This window comes from Strix uralensis, chromosome 1 (genome assembly GCF_047716275.1).
Source record: "Strix uralensis isolate ZFMK-TIS-50842 chromosome 1, bStrUra1, whole genome shotgun sequence".
In the NCBI taxonomy this organism is placed as follows: domain Eukaryota; kingdom Metazoa; phylum Chordata; class Aves; order Strigiformes; family Strigidae; genus Strix; species Strix uralensis.
Genome location: NC_133972.1, coordinates 36,384,759 through 36,404,985, shown reverse-complemented (window position 1 = coordinate 36,404,985; position 20,227 = coordinate 36,384,759). Strand labels below are relative to the sequence as shown.

Here is a 20,227-nt window from a genome sequence, read left to right as displayed (position 1 = left end):
CATGCAGGACACATTTTTAACTCAAACCTAAAAAGTCTTCAACCCATTTTCCTACCTAGCATCCTTCATGTAACACATCAGTATGACCTATCTGTTCTATCTTTTTGATTCAAAGCCTTTGTACAACTAGTCATCAACCATGAAAAGTGGCCTGATTTTCAGTGATAATGAGGAAAATCTGAATTTCTACTGAAATCAAGATGAAATCACCCTGATATCTAAGGGACAGCCAAACTGCTTAGCACCAGAGTAGGCTGGAAGACAAGAATTTCTCTTCACAAAAATATTCAATTTTTTCTCCCATATGAGTCATCTGCTTAGAAGATTGCATTCAGTCCCCTGCTCTAGCCAATTTGAGGTCCTTGTCACTTGGCTACACTCACGCAAGCTGACCAAATAAATGCATTTTCAAGGGAATCCCCACTCCAGAACTGCCAACTTCTGGTTGGTGAGGGCAGTCAGCAACAGAGGAGGGAATCAAGTTTCTGCCCTGAGCCATGCAGAGAAATTACTGAGATTTTTTTCTACCAGCTCAATGTGTCTGAATTTAAGAAGCTGGGCTTGAGACATCTTACAGGGATTTTGGGCTTTGTTCTCCTTTCAAATATTTCCATTGGACATTTGAGGAATGTGTTTTTAAAATGTAGTATGTAGAGAAGAAAAGTACTTAGAGAAGAAAGTTTTGTCTTTGACATCAAAGAGAAAAAATCCTAGTACTGGAAGAGTAATAGTTCTCCACAGTGTATCAGGTTTGAGGATTCATCATGCTAGGGACAATGAAAGAATTTAACCCAACTTGCCTATCCAGGCCAGCTCCTGCAGGTTTGCTAAGGCATGAAGGGTCACGAGCCTCCAGACCTCTCACTTACCCCTTTTTCCTATATTTTGGCCTCTCACTGTGGCACAAATAACTATGGTTTCCTTCTAGCTGCTTTAAATAGGCAACATTTAGAGCACAGCTGTATCAGCACTGAGGATATGGTAACATCCAACAGTCAGGTGAAAGATGAGACATGTAGGAAGCGAAACTCTTAAGAAGCATATTCTGAAAAAGGGATAATAATGTGAGACTACAGAGCTCTGGCAAACACGCAGTAGCAACCTAAAACCAGATGACTGAAGCTACCACGTTTCTACTCATCTTCTCTATCCATCTGATAGCTGATCCTGACACAGCACAAGGGCATCTGATCTGCTAGTCAATCAGCTCCACAGCATGCCTGCTGCCAAATTCATGCCAAACCTCCAAATGTAAGAGGAAACCAAAAAAAAAAATAAAGCCATTTACCCAGGTACTATAGCAAGCTAGAGTCAGCAAGCTAGTGCATAAGAACCACAATATGCCAAAAATCCCAAGTCAAATACCTTCATTTATCTACCCACACTGACTTTCTCAGATGAAAAGCCTATCTCTACAAAGCTTGTCAATGCTGAAAAGAAAGCTGACTCATTTACACGGTGGTTTGAGGGTAAACAGTGTCATTATAAGCCATCCAATTACGAAGCAGTCAGCAAAAGTTACAAACAGCTGTATACGCACACTTACAGATTACACATGTCAATCCTGGGAGGAGACAATGGCAGTAGTTGAAGGAGGAGCTTCACTCCATTCTTCCATCCTTCCTCTTTCTCAAATTCACAGAAAAGGTAGGTACATTCATCCGCTGAGAACTGGTAGAAAGCATGAGTGTCTTGAAAATAGAGTTGTCTGTCCACTGTTAGGAAAAATAACATTAAATAGCCTTTAAACGTTTACCATGTAAAGGTTCTGTGACCCCACCACACCCTGTATTGCATTTTAATGCCGAGTTGCACCACCACACAGGGCAAAAGGATCGCAAACTCAGCACAGAAGCAATCCTGCCCTCTCATACTAACTCACTGCATCCAAACAGGACAACCCCAAAACCTCAATTTGAAGATATCCAGGGTCCTGAAATTCAAGCATTAAGACAGCTGAGTACTTAATCAATTTTGGAATCAGTTCAGAAATAGGGGATAAAAACCTTCCACTTGTCAGATCTGTAAGCCTCGATTTCCATTGGCCTCTAATCTGTTCCCACTAATGGCCAGGCACAAGTAAACAGTTTAGTAATGGGGATGCAGCCCACCATTATCCCAGCTTCTCCTCAAATTCAGGGCTACTGGATTTGTAGACTAGACCTGGGTAAGATGATGTGCCAATACAATAGCTGTCATTTTCCCTGGCATAACTAGGATTGAGCTGGGATAGAAGGACAGGGTCCAAAGCCAAAAGCACATGCTCCTGCAGTGAAAGTCATTGCACCCTTATTGAGGCTGCATGATCAGACATATGATCAGTGTAGCTGGAGCAGAAGAAAACCTTTAAGTATACTGTCAGCATACATAAGCAGAAATCTTCCATAACACCTCACCTTTTCACAAGGAGGAAAGTTTAGCACAGACCTCAGGGTGGGGTATGCTCTGAGTTGAGCTACCTAAGTAGTCCCAGCTAAGAAGTAAAGGTCATCAGATTTCCAGAGGTTGGTTCCAGTGTAATTATCACCAACCACATTAGCTGGACCAACCCCTAAATTTGGTGGGGAAGGTGGGGACAGCCAGGTAGAACCTGGCATCACCACCATCTCAAGGAGCTGAATCCTCTCTCAATACATGGTAACCTAAAACTATGAAAAACAGAGAGAGGAAAGGAAAATCACTAATAGCTAGAGAAGTCATCTAGAGAAGTCATGATCTGCAGTGACTCAACAGCTGCTGTTTTGTGAAAAACCTAAAAAAGCTTGAGGAGAAAAAAAAATAGCCTGGAAAAGACACGCATACCATTTGCAACTTGGTAATAGGCAATTACATTTGCAAAGGCAAAAGGAAGGAAATTGCCTAAAAAAAGAAATTAATCTTTGGTATTTATGAAATGAGAGGTCACAGAGCTGAGCCTACCAAAGAGATAGTAAAATAAACAACTGTCAAGAAAAATGGATCAATCTGCTTTTTTTTCGCCTCCCATCAAAAACTCACCCTATGCAGGAGAAACTGATAGTACTTCTAGCATGAAGAAGGCTATCAAGACTAACCTGATAATATAATGCCCATATCCAGGAGGAGCTGCCACACTCCAACAGCTGTAGATCTGCACTTAACAAAAGGGCACTGCTCCAAAAGCCAGTCTACCAGTTCTGATCCAACACAGCTTCTCCTGAAAATAAGCAAAACATCACTTCCTACACTAAAGTAATGTTAAAATGCTCTTTTATAATAAAGAGCTATTTTCTAAAGCTATTAAAAGTGAATCCTTCTGTTCACGGCAAACTCTTTGTCTCAATTACTAATTTTTGTAATCCTATTCATTTCAAGGGAAGAAATTATTCTGGCAAGTCTCCCCTCGTTACGAGGGAACTCGTGTTATATGAGTAAGTTCCCTTATGTACCTAATTCATGTGGAACACTTTACGATATGTAATATTTTTATCAATTTGTGCTGCATACAGACAGTCATCCAAAGATGTGTAAGAGCTAAATAAAACCCAGCTTTTAGCCTCAGGATTTTATTTCCTTTCTGAGCATAGGCATAAGCAATACAGCTACACAATATATGTGTAAGACCTAGAGTGTTGCTCTAGGACATACTTAATCTTTCACATTATTGGTAAACTTATCTTTTTAAATCATAAAAAAAAAAAAAAAGTTGTGGCTTTTTCTTAAATATGGATATGAATGAATGGTGCTATAATAGAGACCTATGCATTCTGACATAATTGGAAATAGGAAACATTTATGCTGTAATGCAACAGAAATGGAAAATCACTTCATTACCAAAATATTACATAAATTACATGCAAAAGTCACTGTGTAAATAAATCTTAGTAATCCAATTGATCTCTTTTGTAACTCCAGACCAGAACTAAATTTAATACTCTTTCTTTTCAACAAAATAACAAACACAATTGTATATGAAATCATGAGCAATTAAATTAATGGACATACAATCAGACCACTGCTGGTTTCTGACAACTGACAAACGTATTAAAATACATGAGATTTTAAAGAATATTTTTAGAAAATATTTTCAATTCTTAGTAAATACACACAAAATCTCACTCTCAGAATTTACTCTCTTGTCAAATCAGGACATAGACAAATGCAAATAAAACCCATCCAGTTGGTTAAAATGAATGATCTTGGGTTACCTGCAAATGCCAGTAAGGTACGCCCTGTCTTTAATCAGGTCAGATGCTTGTAGAGTAAAAATATTCCTGAGAGCTCTCCCAGCACAGGAAGAACTTTCTCCATAAATCTGAATGAAAAGAGAAATTGAAAACTGTGACAAACAGGGATTTATTCCTGCTGTAGTAAATTGCCTTGCCACTGTCTGCTCCCTCCCTCTGAGCAATGCCTTCTCCCCAGCTAAATGACAAGCCAGCAGCCAAAGCCTCAGAGGAAATGCACCCAAACTTCTGCCATACCCTGTTGTATCATGGGTTGCAGATGCCCCAATGACCTGGACTACTTTTACATTTGCTGCCTTAGAAAAGCAGAGGTTTTACTATCTGTCAGCTTTACCTCTGAACAACAGACAAGTTCAAATAAAAACAAGTGTTACTCTAGCGAAGCAAAAAGACTATATTAACCATTGCAAAAACCACACAAATACAGTTAAAATTAAACATTATTCCATAAGTATCTGAGTTAAATAATTTAGTACAAGCCTAATACACACTGAAACACCATTTCATAGGTTTTTTCTTTTTGTTCAGAAACTTTGGAGGTATCTTACGATAGCTACAGGTCAGTTCATCCATACCTTGCCAGGAGGATGTGGTCTTTCAGAACGGACACAACTCTGACTTCACCCACACCTGATTTCTACCTTACACCTCAAGGCTGCAGATGTGACTATCAAAACAGAACCCAACTCCATCTTCCATAAAACCATGTTCCACCTGGACTCTGTATACCACTCCTTACTGATGAATTTAACTCAGGCTTCTGTTGTGATGTTTCCTCACCATTCCAGCAAAACACATCAGTAACACAAATAACTAACTTGAAAGAAAAAAAATGCTGCGGTTTCACCTTTTTTTTTTTTTGTTTTGTTTTGTTTCCTATGTTTAGGAATCTTTCAAGGAATATAAAATAGTCCTGAGACAGTAAAGTCTTGACAGATGCAAAATCAGAACTCTCAAATATTGCAAAAGTAAGTTAAACAGTGGCAATTTTTTAAATGTTTGGGCAGAGAGTGCACATCAGAATTCACAACAATTTAGTTTGCAAATTCAGTAATAGAAGTAGACAATTTCTAACACACACAAATTATAAATTGTTAACTGGATTTAACTGCAGGCCACACTCACAAGTGTCTTCAAAACTATGGCTAAGAGGTTGAACCAAAGCAAAAAGATTCCTAATATGTTGTTTCATGAAATGGAATTGTAAAGAAGCTTGACAAGTACCTTGTTTGAAGGAGTTTCCAAATAGGGATTTGAAATTCTTCTGGACAGGGTCTGCAAGACAATTTGATAGAGCTTTAGGTTTATCCTGGGTTTTGTATGGAAAAAAGTAGCAGCAATCTAAGCATTTTAGCTATTAAAATCTAAATAAAAATAATTTATCAAATCGTGTGAGTAGTCTAACTGAAGTCTCCAAATAATATTTTTTTCACATCAGGAAAAAGGTTTGGTAAACTCAGTTCTATGTTGTTTACTACTTTTATTCTTGATCTGGTAAAGCAGGTGAGCAATGAGGTGGCAAAGTCTGTAGACAACACACAACTATTTGGGTCAGGAAAGACCAGAAATGCCAGTGAAGAATTTTAGGATAAACCTAAAAAAAGCTAGATGAAAAGACAGTATGAGGATGAGCTCAACACTAAAAGCAGCATGTAGTAGAGGGATAAAATGTAATTACACCTACTCTAATACCTCTTAAAGCAAACTTTATCAATTCAGTAAAGACACCTCAGGGTCACAGAATACTTCTCAAGGAAGACCACTCTTCTAAATTAAATTCTTAACTGTAGCTAAAAAAAAATTGGGATAAATGAGGAATAAAATGGTGATCAGTGGGGAGGTAACATTGCTCTAATGTAATTCAGCATTATCTCTGCCATGCCACATGCTGCACTGGTAACAGCATCTCAAAAAAATGGATGCTCCAATGTTAGAGGGGATTCAGACAATAATAGTAGTAGGAATAATAAAGGATTTGGATAAATTTCAATATGAGAAGAGACAGAAAAGACTGTGACTATTTACCTTACAAAGGAGAGATTACAGGAGACATAATGCAATTATACAAAATAATGAAATGGCACAGTGAAGAGACAGACTTTCTGTGCTCTGTTTCATGTAATACGAGAATAATGGGTAACTCAATGAAATTAGAGAGGATTCATCTTTGAGGAGATAGAAAGGAAAATGACACATAACTCTTCACAGCAGGGAAATGCAAATGCCAAAACCTTCACACTGATCAACAAAGATTGGGGATTTAAAGTTATAAAATTAACAGTGAACCAGAACTCTGGAAGGCAAACAGAGGCAGGATAAACATCTCTGTGAGAGTCAGGTTACCCACCTTTACTCACCATGATATTTCCATATCTTGTCAGTGTTAAAAGACAAGATATTGTCTAATCTGATGCTTACTAGCAACTTCTGTCCTACTACAAGCCACACAAGACACAAGTAAACATTTCCTAAAAGAAGCCTGGAAGTGGAACAGAAGACATGCAGGTGCACTGGCAACACAATGGGAGGATTGTGTGGTGCTCCCTCACATTATTCCAACTTGTAGGCAGCATAATTAATTCCTCGCTTTGAGAAGGATTCAATTCACACTTGGTATATTGTAATCATAAAAAAAAAAAAAATTGTCCTTCACACTCTGTAAGAGTTACAGAATCCATATTTCAGTAATGTCACCTGCTTTTTTCCTCCTATATTCTTGTTACTGTATTTTTGGAAAGGGAAGGGAAGAGACAAGGAACCACAGAAGCATCTAATGCTGTTTACCCTTCCACACTCATCACAAATGTTAGCATAGTTCCACACATAACAGTAGCTCCATATGGAAATACTATAACATAAATTCCCCTCTCCAGTACCCAACAAAGACGCCATAAGACTGCAACACTGCCTCAGATCCCACATACTCTTCCTAGCCAGCACATCGTTAACACTTTGTTTCTGCAGCAGCCTTACATACCACCACTTCACTTGGTTTCTGTCCAAGTCTTTCATTCAACAAGCCTCACTCACTGCAGCAGCACGGTCAAAGTTTATACACTGATTCCCCCCTTCCCTGCTCCATTGCCAGGCTGGCGCTAACGACGTTATCATCAGCAAGCTAATTCCATCGATGCTGATGGGAACTATAGCTCCTGGCACTGCACTGGCTCGGTCCCTGGCATTCAGAGGATGGCTGAGCCTCAGCCAGGGAAAAATACTGCTACTGCAGAGTGCAGTTACATGACAGCATAAGACCAAACTCAGCAAGAAGGACAAATATGGTGGCCTTCTATGATGGGGTTACAGCATTGGTGGATAAGGGAAGAGCGACTGACGTCACCTACCTGGACTTGTGTAAAGCATTTCATACCATCCCACACACATCCTTGTCTCTAAATTGGAGACACATGGATTTGACAGGTGGACCATTCGGTGGATAAGGAATTAGCTGGATGGTCACACTCAAAGAGTCCAGGTGGAAACCAGTGACAAGTGGGATCCCTCAGAGGTCCAGGACCAGTATTATTTAACATCTTTGTTGGCAACATGGGCAGTGGGATTGAGTGCACCCTCAGCAAGTTTGCTGACAACACCAAGCTGTGTGGTGCGGTCGACACGCTGGAGGGAAGGGATGTGCCATCCAGAGGGACCTCGACAGGCTGGAGAGGTGGGCCCGTGTGAACCTCATGAAATTCAATAAGGCCAAGTGCAAGGTCCTGCACATGGGTCGAGGCAATCCCATGCACAAATACAGGCTGGGCAATGAGTGGATTGAGAGCAGCTCTACGGAGAAGGACTTGGGAATAGTAGTGGATGGAAAACTGACTATGACACGGCAAAGTATCCTGGGCTGCATCAAGAGAAGTGTGACCAGCAGGTCGAGGAAGTGGATTCTCCTCCTCTACTCTGCTCTCGTTAGAGCCCACCAGGACTCCTGTGTCCAGCTCTGGGGCCCCCAACATAAGAAAGAAGGACACGGACCTACTCGAGCAGGTCCAGAGGAGGCCACAAAGATGATCGGAGGGCTGGAGAATCTTCCCTATGAGGACAGGCTGAGAGAGTTGGGGTTGTTCAGCCTGGAGAAGAGAAGGTTCTGGGGAGACCTTATAGCGACCTTCCAGTACTTAAAGGGGCTACAGGAAAGATGGGGAGGGACTCTGTATCAGGGAGTGTAGGGATAGGACGAGGGGTAACAGTTTTAAACTGAAAGAGGGTAGATTTAGATTAGATATAAGGAGGAAATTCCAAGGACTCTGCAAAAGGTCACTAAGGCTGAAAACTAGTAGAGAAAAAAAAAATTTCTAGTTTATCCTTCAAACCACATAGTGCTAGCTCTGGTGCAGGGAAGAGAGAGGGAATTCACAGCCCTGAAAAGGGAGAAGGGAAGACAGGATAGTAGCTCCTGTCAGTAGCAGCCTGAACCCGTATCAGCTTGGAGCAAGCATAAAACATTGGAGAGCCCAGGAGAGTACATTTAGCCTGCCATGCAGGAATCTACACACACCAAATTTCTGCAAATATAAGAAAATGGAAATGCATAGGAGAACATAAAACAGAAGTGGAAGTGGCTTTCTGGAATAGAAAAAATGATCTTTCCTGTTGATGCTAGTGCAGCCTGTGTTGAAACACAGCATAATGTTGAAACACTCACTGCAGTTAGGCTGAAATTCACATCAAATTTTAGGAGTTTATGTCCTAGCTACCAAGCTACATCCCCTTTTTGTTTCCTTTTTTATTTTTATTTTTTAACTTGCCTCAATAAATATTTAGCTGCTGAGGGCACCTCTGTTCAGCAGACTCTACTTTGGCTGTTGGGAACAAACTGGGCAGTCCCCTTCCAGAGAGAGGAAGAAGAGAGAGTGGATCGGGGGTCCAGGCTTTGTTTGAAAACCCCAACCTTTCAGCTGCTGTTTGGGGGAAGCACCACTCCTCCCTGAAGGTATTTGGTAAATACAGGCTGCTCCTCCCAAATGATTTTGACACACACACACCAATTCAAAATACATTTGCAAATAACTCTTAGAATGAGCCAAAATGTGCTTTTAAAGCAAATTCATTAGTCATCAAGCAAACAACTCATCTCTCATGCAAACTACCTTGGAACAGCTATTGCTGCCCATGCCAAGTGCTGTTTTCCAGGCACTGCCACTCCAGTGTCCTCCTGTGCCTCTTCACCAGCTTGAGGAGAAGATTTGCCAAACCATGTGTTGGGGAGGAGATGGGGATGTGGTAGCACACATGGTCCTCAGACAGGAGACCATATGTGGAGCAGATCCAGAGTGCTGGGTGTCCTCCTCCCATCGTACAGGAGTAGGTGTGCATAGGTGGCTTCAGCTTTCCTGATGGGGATGCAGGAAGAGAGAGGCAGGGAGCTGGTGCTTTGGTCTGGGCGATCAGGAGTGTGAATTATGAACGAGGGACAGGGTTGGCAACCTAGCTTGCGGACACGACTTGCATGTGACAGAAGAGGAAAGTTGGGACAGGTGGCCCAGGAGAAGGTTATGGAATAGGACTGCTAAGATTCAAATCTGAATACACCACAGATAATTTAGTCTGAAATTGGGAAAAATTATAAAGGAGTTTACTGTGGTATTTAAAACCACTAGAAGTGCAGGGAGTAGAGCAATGGTGTTAAAAGAATGGGAGTATTAGAATAAAGTGACCAGTAATTTAAAACAACCAGAAGGAAATAATTCTTTACAATCCATATGACTGGCTTGTGGAATTATTAGCCAAAGAATCAAATACTCCAGCTAGAATTTTAAAAGCAGTAGCTAATTCAATGACTGATACTATTATGCAAGGTCTATATCTGGGTTTAAGTTAGTATTGCTTCAACTGGTCCATTATTTTTAAACAAGTTGAGAATCTCTGCCATTATTTAAAGCTAAGCATGCAAAGATATTGATGATAATATTTTGATATATGAGTACAAACTGATTTTTGAAAGGTTTGGAAAGAAATTCCCCCATGACATACTAGACAACAAGCAAAGTGTACTAATGAAGGCACATTTTGGTCTCCATTGGAAAGGTCAAGCTGTATCTTACCACAAGATGCTTAGTTCTTTACTCAGCAGAGTGTTGAACTGGCTCCACTATAGCAACTCGCTATGCATTTACTACAACGTGGTTAATGTTCTAATGAAGGTCTAAAGATACCACAGAGCATGTTTTCAGTCATACTTTTCGGAGATACATTTGAATTTTCTACTCGTTTTTAGATCTGGGATTTTGCTTTGGCCTCATCTCAACTTCAGAGGATGACTTGCCTACAAGTTGCTTGTGCTTTGCCTCCTGCCCAAGCTGTTCCAACAACTGCTGATATTTCTGCCGTTGCCAGCACTGCAGTCGCAGTAGCATCAGCAATGTTCCATACATCTGCTAGCAATTTAATCACCATCATGCTCAGAAAGAAACAAAGCAAGAGTGCTTGGAGCTCCAGTTCAAGTGTCTTCCTCAGCTGGGATTTAGTACAGTGATAGCAGCCAGCAACCTGTCTACACTAGAAGTCACACTGTAACACTATAGAAGAGGCCATAGAAATTGTAGGAAAATAATAATTTCAAATATGGGACGCAAATGTTTTGCCTTTCTTCTAAGAGCTTCTGATATTCCTGTGCAGTTAGCAAGAAAAAAAGTAGGGAAGTAAGAAAACTTTTTTATTAATCGAGATTATTCCTTTTTCTAAATCTTTTACAGCAGGATTTATATTAAAACGAAAAGAAACGAGAAAAGACAGAATTAGGGCTCTTCCCCCCAGCAAATTTTTAAGCTTCCACTCCAAGTTTTATAAATAACTATGTTTTTAACTGGATGCATTACCAAAAATTGAGCATAATGCCACATTAAGAGTCTGCAATGCACAAGCAAACTTTACCTTTTTTCAGTTTACAACACACTCATCAATATTTGTCTGTTTGATCTGGGCTTAATTTGCAAATATGCCCATGATCAGCTCCATGCTGCAGAGCAGTTCTAGGAACATTTTTGTATACAAATATAAGAAAACAATTGTTCATAGTTTCAGGGCACTATCACTATGTCCCTAAAGAATTCAGCCTAGCACTTGTGCATTCTAAATTGGATTATTTGGTATACTTAAAATTAAGCAAATGTTTCAGTGTTGTGCTCTATCAGGGCTTATTCCACAAATATAAATAGCCTGAAAAAAAATCATCTCATTTTGAAATGCACATGGTATAGCACAGACTACCTAGTAATGAGATCGTTTCTATTCCCTGACAGGGGGATTTCTGTAAATACTCAACACCTGAATCCTAAATTGGCTAATGTGACCACAAAGGAAATTATACATTCAGCCAGATTTCCAATAAGCATTTAAGCATCCAAGCCTAAAATACACTTTCACAAGTATTCATGCTAGAAACTTCTCACGTTCCAACCATGAGAGACAGCGTATGGAAAAGGATCATAAATAAAGCTGAATCCAAATTCACTTCCAAAAACAATCATCCGTTTGTGCTTTTCTCTCTTTACTAATCATTCAACTCTAACAATACAGTGGCTCAAGAAAAATTTAAAAAATCCACCATGGGTATTTACTTAATTTCCCTCAGGCTTCTCTCCCACTCCACGCACAAATCAAAAAGTAATTATTTTTTTCCTAGACAGATTTCTTTCTCTCATTACAAACCATGACAGTGATAATGCCATAACAGCAATAGAAACTACTGCAACTGTTACAACTGATGGAACCCTGTGGTTTTTCTTCAAAAAGATTTGCTAAAAGCAAGCAGCTGTAATAATTAGAGAGTTTCCACTCCAGCCCTGATCTGAACGTGAATCTTGGAACGAAGCTGGGCTGTACCTGCCTGACACACCCTCCTCAACCTGCAACACAAGGCAGCAGCAATTTCTGAAGGAGTAAATGCTCATTTATTCCCAGTGCTTACTCATGCCAGGCAAGGAGTGGGGGAAGGGAGAGAAAATTACCGAACAATTTGGCTTATCACTTTTGCCACCTTCAAATTCTTGCACTTGACATTGCTTGCTGCTGTCTAAATTACAGGGGGTTTAAGCAGAAATAGGACAGGGGTGCCGTGTTTAGTAGATGAAATGCTACCATTGTTTGAGGGTGGCTGGATATAGGGAGTGTTGTCATGAATCCCAATCCGTTTCCATGTGGCAGCAGATTTTTCCTCGTGGTTGCTAAGGCACAGCAAGCAGAGTTGGTTGGGAAGCTAGCTGACTTTCAGCAGATATCATTCATATGAAACCGTAGAATATGCCTGACTTTCTGCCAAATAATATTCATAACAAACAACCTTCCCCCACGGCTCCTCTTGAAACCTGCTGTCAGAATTCATAGATAATGAAGAAGAACCAATGGAACAGTTCTCTCCATTAATATTTATTTAAGATTAAATATAAAACTCTTTATAAAAGGATCTTCTTTTTAAAGGAAAGATTTTCCCCTGATTATCTTAAACTTCATATACTTAGGTGTAGAATCAAAAGATGAAAAAGCTGTAAAAAGATTAATCTGTATTCAGCAAAGCTTGCAATGTAAGGTTCCCAGGTGAGCCTGCAAAGCTCTCTGGAGAAACCCAAATGGGTCATTAGTGAAAGGAAACCAAAGAGTCTATTCTCACCTGTTTTCTGTATAAAAGAACCTGCAATGAATATGAATAAGTTATTTCACAAAAGGGAAACCCACAACTCATGGTTCATTCTCACCTCCCCCAAAACTGAAAGGGATCTGTGAATAAAATGGTTGCTCTTTATAAAAAGACAAGCAGTGCTCTTTAGGTTTAAAGACTTACTTCTGAGGCAGTCAGGAAAGCAATGCATTTAGAAGCATTTCTGTATTTTCCAGTACCTGCCAAACTAAATATGGCTGAATGAGTTTATGCTTCAAACAAAACTCTTTTTTAGTTAGTCTGGCACAAGCCATCCACTTTTAAAGTCTCCATAGTCTAGCAAGGAGTGTAATTTAGTGCACAAGAGCAAATTTTGATTGCAATGCCAGTTTCTTTACCCAAAAGAAGTTAAGAATAGAGAAGAATATCACAGGAGACAATACAGCGGGACTGCCTGGTTGCTCTTCTCCCTCTTCCACAGTCCTACTATGGGGAGAAAAGCCCTAGGTAAATCCAGCTTCAGGAAGGTACCAACACTGGCCCGAACCTCCTCTGTCCATAACCTATGCTTCAAATAAAGTTGCGGCATCCTGACATGGAAGCCAACTCAGTTTGAGAGAAAGGGAGAAGTGGTGAACTGGCAGAGGGGAATACCTGAGTTAGAGAAAGTTTATGTTCTTTAAAAAAAGGAGACGGCCCCTCTCCTGCTAATGATGCGTTTCCATACCAGATTAAAGTACCATAAATCAAGGCTGCTGACAAGCCAGTCATGTTCTCCTTCCACCACCTGCTTCACCTTCCCATCCCCACCACTCTTCTGCTTTGTACTTCCATGCGCATTTGTGAAGCCGTGTCCTGATCCAAATGAAGGACCTATATCTTTGAACTGGGTCGTTTTAACCCAGATTATTTCCCTCCACCAGGTCACTGGGGAGCTGTACAAACACGATCTCTACCAAGGCGGGCAGCAGGGGCACAGGCAAAAGCAGTGGGACGTGGAGGGAGGCAGGAAGGGACAGCTGTATTCAGTGGAAGCACTTGTTTATGCTGAATTAAAACTATCCAAGGAATGATGGCACAAAACATGCCTAATAAATTCTCAGCATCTCTGCTCTGTCAACATAAAAAGGAAGTTAACTGTGCCCACAAAAAATGACAAGACAAAATTCAAAGGTGTCAGTAATGGGGAACTTCACCTCCCACCTTCATGTTCATCCAAGTGCATTAGTTTAAGTAAAACAGAAATCCCATCTCATTTAACTCCATAGATCAATTGTAGACTGCATGGGCTACAGCCATAGTTTACAATATAGAAACAGATCTTAAGCAAGTTTTCTCTTCTCTTTCTTATAAAAAACATGGATATTTTCAACTCATGTACTAGTACAGTGTTTGCAATGAGAATTCATTAAATATGAAAAGAATAAGAATTTTACTGATTTTTATCATGCTTTATATAACATTAAAATATGCAGAGTACACTTAATTGACTATTCGTGTTCTTTCATTAACCTAACTGTATTGCAGCATTTGTGCTCTAGTTTGCCATTTCAGCCATACTTTTCCTAATGCTACCTTAAAAGCTTCCCAGTACATTTCACTCTTCCTGGCTGTCAGCAACATTTCACATGAAAGCAGCATCCTCCCTTTTTTTCAGTACAAAACAGGCACTGTACAAATGTCACTGTAAAAATTTAGCAATATTGATGCATTTATTTCTCTTTAAACAATAGATTGTCTTTGTAATCTACCATCGTGTTCCTGGGCAATAGCATCTGGTTTGGTTTTGATCTGGAGGGTAGTACACGAGAGCAAGTGGGTGGGTTTTTTTAGTGATCATTAACATTTTATGCAATAATTAATATTTCTAATGATGGAAGTTATAATTTAATAATACATTATTTGGAGCTTTCAAAAGAATGCGCACTGTATATTTCACATTATAATTAAAAAGATGTTCCCAGTGACAGGTTACCATTTCTTTTCTGATAGATCTAAATAAAGACATCAACAAAACAGTGAAAAAAGAGATCAGTAGTAGCAAAATGTGAATTGTCTGCATATCTTAAAAGCTTTACAAAGTACCTCTGTTGGCACATTTCTTGTGTTGCCAGCAAAATACCTTCTCACAACACATTTTCAAATAAAAAAAAAGAAAGCAGGATGGCACATTGTCCTGGTTTGAATGAGTGGCGGGGGTTTTTTGTTAGCAGGGGAGGGGGCTACAGCAGGGGCTCCCTGTAAGAAGCTTCTCGGAGCTCCCCCGGCTCCAAGTTGGACGCACCTTTGCACCAAGGTTGGGCCAATTCGCTGTGCCTGTGCGATAATGTATTTAAGAAGGGGAACCTGGGAGGAAAAGTGAGAGTTGTGAGAAGGAGTTGTGAGAAGGACATCTGTGTGAACACCGAGGTCAGTGGAAGAAAGGAGGAGAGGTGGGAGGAGATGTGCTGGAGCAGAGACTCCCCTGTACCCTGTGGTGATACGGCAGGGCCACCCCACCACCACCACCCATGGTGGAGCAGATACCAATTTGGTGCCTGTGGGGGGCCCCACACCGGAGCAGGTGACTATGCCCAAAGAAGGCCAGGACCCCATGGGAAGAAGCCCCCGCTGTTGTTCGGTGTTGGGAGGACTGCAACACACAGGGGTGACCCACACACCCGTGGCAGGGACTCATGTCGGAGCTGGTTTGTGGAGGACTGTCTCCTGTGAGAGGGGGACCACGCTGGAACAGGGCAGGGATGCCAGAAGTTCCCCTGCCAAGGTGGAAGAAGCAGCAGATCTGACCGCACCCCCCATTCCCTCATCCCTGCACTGCTGAGGAAAAGGAGGTAGAGATATCTGGAACAAAGCTGAGCCCAGGAAGAAGGGAGGGATGGGGGAAGGTGTTTTCAAGATGTGGTAATGCTTCTCACAGACCTACTCTGTCTGTTAAGCGTTGTTGTTGTTAGTGTCTGTATTAAATTTATGTTCTTTTTTTCTTCCCCTAACGAGTCTGCTTTTTGCCTGTGCCTTAACGGGTGAGATGATCCCGCCCTGTCCTTACTTCAGTTTCCTGGGATTTTTGTTTTATTCCCTCCTTCCCAGTGCTGAGGGGGGAAGGCGGGAGTGAGCAGCATCTTTGGGTTTTTTTCCCCTTCTCAGTGCTGGGGAGAAAGGGGGCAGTGAGCAGCTGCATGGTGCTCAGTTGCCCTCTGAGCTCAAACCACGACACACATCAACTTGGCAAAGATATTCTGCAAGCCAGGTAGCCTGACTCCCAAGCACGCATTAGTATAAAGAAATTTCATGAGGAAATTGTGTGTCAAACACAAGAACTAATGCCCAGGCTGTGCAATCTCCTTCCAAGAGTTTTCATAACTTGACCAGACAAGGCCCTGCACAACTGCTCTGGCTTTGAAGTTAGCCCTGCTCGCACCAGTGGCTGGATCAGACAATCTCTGGGAGGTCCCTTTGAACCCAAATTATTCTGTAATTCTCTCCTGCACCATCAGTTCCAGACACAACTTAATTCTGCTCCTCCAACCAGCTGCATCAGGCATGGAAGGGGAAGCCTGTGGAGCTGTAGAGCAATGAGAAACACTTTTCTAGGCACACCCTATGTTTAAAAAAGGCTCTTAAAATCACATATTTTCATGTTAGCCTTTCACCAAAGTTTCTCCCCATCACATTACCCAATGTGCCAGGTCTCAACTGCTGAGGAGCCTATGTACCTCTGCCATCAACATTACTCCAGATAATACCGGTGCCAGAACTCAGCCTTCAGCAACCCACATTTGTCAGAGATTAAATATAATAAAAATTTTAAAGCAATCAATTCAACAAATGATTCACCTCACCTGTCACTACTAACCACCCATCATGTAGATGTAAGTTCAAGTGCTCCCTCTCTGGTGGCAGGCAGAAGCAGCATGGTTAGATACTTGATTTTGCCCAGTACAGGCTCAGGAGCCTTCTTGTGAACTGCCCCCACGACCCTGCTGCAAGGATGCTTGTCTCTGCCCCAACAATTGTAACAAGTAGCAGAAGGGAAAAAATATCCAATATTGTTGCAGCTATTTCAGTGAACACAGATGCACGAACAAAATTTCAAATATTAGCAAATATTCAGCAAATCAGCTGTGAACTATGCTGACGATAAATAGCTAAAAATGTCAATACAAAGTGTATATATATTGAATTTAAAAAATCGATTAAAATCTTAATTTATTCAGAAGCAATTTGCACATAAAGAACGAGTTTTACAGATTTCAGTAACTACAGTATGTTTAATGTTTCAAGTACAAAAAGACAAAGTTAAAATTCAGTGCTTTGATTATGATTTATGAAAATACCTCGTAGTAAATTGCATCAGTTTAGTTTATTATTTGAAAAATGCCTATATTTCTGGCAGACTTTTTTTTTTTTTATTTCATGAGCTGCACACAAATAGTCCATGAATTGCTTTACAAGTGTGCAAAGGGATGTTTTTAATGTCCCTATTCTTTAATGTCCCTTTTAGGGGTATAAATGAGTACCCTTTTAGGGTAAAAGCTCCACTTTTACCACTGCCTGCACAAAAAGTAGGCCACCTGGTAATTTCCCAAATCTTATTCCTAGAAGTAGAGCACAGTTATTCCTTTCAGGTACAAGACATTGAAATTCTTTACTCCTTGTTTCTGAAAAACTGAGTTTCTGATTTTGCAGAGACCAACTGACCTACTGGACAAAGCACTGTACCTCAGTTTCACGTCTGAAGCTGGTGTGGTTGCAGCCTTCAGCAAGCCATTTCCCTTCCCATGCAATGGGAACAACCATGACCAACCATTCTGCTCTGCAAAGCACTTTGAGACCTACCGGTAAAGATCAGCTATCAGCTACGGGCTGGAAGCACCCCAGCTCTCTGCCACGTAGCCAGGGTAGCCCTATTCTAAGTTCAAATGCCTATAGGACATTTAAAACACAACAAATCATAAATAAAACTGCTGACTGATGCTTTTCTTGCCTCTGAGGTTTTCAGAGAGCAGGAGCAGCCTCCAAGCTGGGCGAACAAGCTCTGGTTAAAGAAGCTTGCATTACAGCCTTAACAGTTTGAGAATCTGCAGTGCCGTTGTTTGTATTGGCAGCACTCCGTTATGTGACCTCTTGGGAACAATATTAATTTCACTGACAGTAGCTCTTGGCACAAGCCAGTGCCAGCCTACTATGGACTGGATAGTGGGAGTTCTTAACCACTTCCAGAAGAACAGCTGTAATTTACTTTTTTGTAGAAAAACTATTAAAGTTTAACTATTATAGTTTCAGGAAGCAGTCAAGGCCTCGCTGTACAGAGAGTTTAAAAAGCACTCAATGTGCAAGAAAAGAAAAAAATTGTTCCCTTGGATGACACACCTGCTTTAGGCAGAGCCTCAGCACTGCTTGGAGCTCTGCTACCAGCACCTTCAAACAGTCTGCAGAATGGGATCACACCAACCCTGACAACATCTTTTTTGTGCTTGAAAACCTTTGGTCTAGCTGTTGAAGCAGGAACAAATGAAAACTCAAGTGCACTCCATCTCCAGGGGAAGGTTTGTCATCTCCGAGATGGGGAGGGGCTTGCAAAACAAGGCAGTTCAAAAGTCTCTGCTGGTGTGCCAGAAACCACTGCACACCTATCATTCAATCCTGATTACTTAGCACATAGAGTAACATGGGAAGTGGTGTGCAGTAACCATTAGATATGGAATAGGATTAGTACGTGAACAGGAGTTTAGCATGTACAAACAAACACTAAAAGCAGCTTAGGTAAATTTAGCATTCACTAAACTGAGAAGTTACAGAATCAGAAAGTACCATAGATGCAAGACACAGATGAGTCTTGTAAATTTTTAGACATGGAAAAACAGCTCTAGTGCCAAGCACCTAACAGCTACAAGTTTTACTTAGTACGATAAGATCATAACCAAATAATATAAATGACACATGCAGATGATGCTATTAAGAAAGCAAAAGATGTGCTCAGCACCCCCATAAGGTCACAGAAACAATTCAGGCATCTATAGATAGTAACCTTCTTCATGAACATAGGTTCAAGAAAAGAACACAGTCTTTGAAGTTAGGCAAGACTTCCACCCTAAAGAGGCAGATTTCCTTACTGATATTCTTTACCCTTAATTTTAATTACCCGCCTTTCTTCTGATATATATCTTCATTTTCATTCTTTATACATATAACAATTGTTTGCGCACATTTGATATTACTAAGGCACATGGATATGTCACATCATGTCTATGCTGCATTGTTCTGAATTTACGCGCTGTAAATTTACTCACTCTAAACTCAGTTAAGTCTACATGTCTTTCTTCCTACTGCTGTGGAAGCTCGATCCCTCTCTGAGGGCTGTGGGTTTCTTTATTTCTTGAGATTTTCCAGCTGGTACCAGGGAGTTTTCTCATTTTGATCTACAGTTTTGAAGGGTAGGACCTTGCTCCAACAAGAGACATTTGAAAATGTCATGAATCGAACTGGTCCTTATGAGGGTTCTCTGCATTCATCATTTATTTTCAAGACAGCATAGGCGAGAATAGACAAGGCCTGCACAGGTGATCCCTGCACCTCTCCTCAGGCTTAGAATACAGATGTTCAACCAAACTCAGTTTAAGAAAAAAGCCACAAAATTTGACAAGCTACTCTTGTGAGACTATTGCCCTCTGTGATGATACCCCACTCAAATCATAGAAAAAAGGAAGTATTGAACTGCGTTGCACTAAACTTTCTGTGGAGAAAGTATATATGGAAAAAAGATTTTAAGCAGCCTAACTAACTAAACAAAGAAATAAATAAATCTTCCTTCAATTTGTCCCATGTCAGTCTCTTGTCCCACAGGAGGTCATTAATTCTGGTAATTTCCCAGCCCTCAGAAAAAAACCCTCCAGCAAAACTAGACCTGGTATTTAAAACATGAAGTTCCTATTCCTTTGTTTCATTCCTTATAAGCATTACGAGGCCTTTAAACAATTAAAAAGGCACCTTTTTTTTTTTCCTTTACAAGAAAGGTACTATTCCTTAAACAGAGAAAAAACCTCACCATCTGAAAGTCAAAGGATTAGAAGATTTTTCTATTTTTACATCTGATCAAATTATCTGAATTAATTAACCTTTAATTGCATTTGCAACTATTATCTAGTTTTGCATCCCAACAGAAGCCCCACCATATGATGTCTATATCCTAGTCAATCTTATTCCCATATTCAAAGGCATATGTAAAAAAAAAAAGAGTGCCAGAGTCTAAATTAGCATGAAAAATGTGTGCAGTGGAAAAAAAGAAGTCCATAGTACTACAGCACTGCAGGGATCTGAGGTGAATTGTATGTTGTGAAGTTGAACATACATGCCTGTGTAAGATGTGTCTCTTGACAGAGATTGAATTCTCTACGATTTCAACAAGATCTCTGTACATCAG

The 20,227-nt window shown here is 40.6% G+C and overlaps 1 protein-coding gene across 3 annotated transcripts in view; it reads right to left on the bottom strand.

The window, feature by feature from the left end:
• RAPGEF5 (Rap guanine nucleotide exchange factor 5) overlaps positions 1-20,227 on the bottom strand; it is a 164,736-nt gene that overhangs the window by 129,039 nt on the left and 15,470 nt on the right. For all 3 annotated transcript variants that reach the window (XM_074862961.1, XM_074862953.1, XM_074862946.1), the window contains exons 2-5: positions 5,430-5,480; positions 4,167-4,273; positions 3,054-3,175; positions 1,547-1,715 (exon numbers count right to left, since the gene is read on the bottom strand). In XM_074862961.1, coding sequence (XP_074719062.1) covers positions 1,547-1,715; positions 3,054-3,175; positions 4,167-4,273; positions 5,430-5,480 — 449 coding nt within the window. The remainder of the gene's footprint in view (positions 1-1,546; positions 1,716-3,053; positions 3,176-4,166; positions 4,274-5,429; positions 5,481-20,227) is intronic.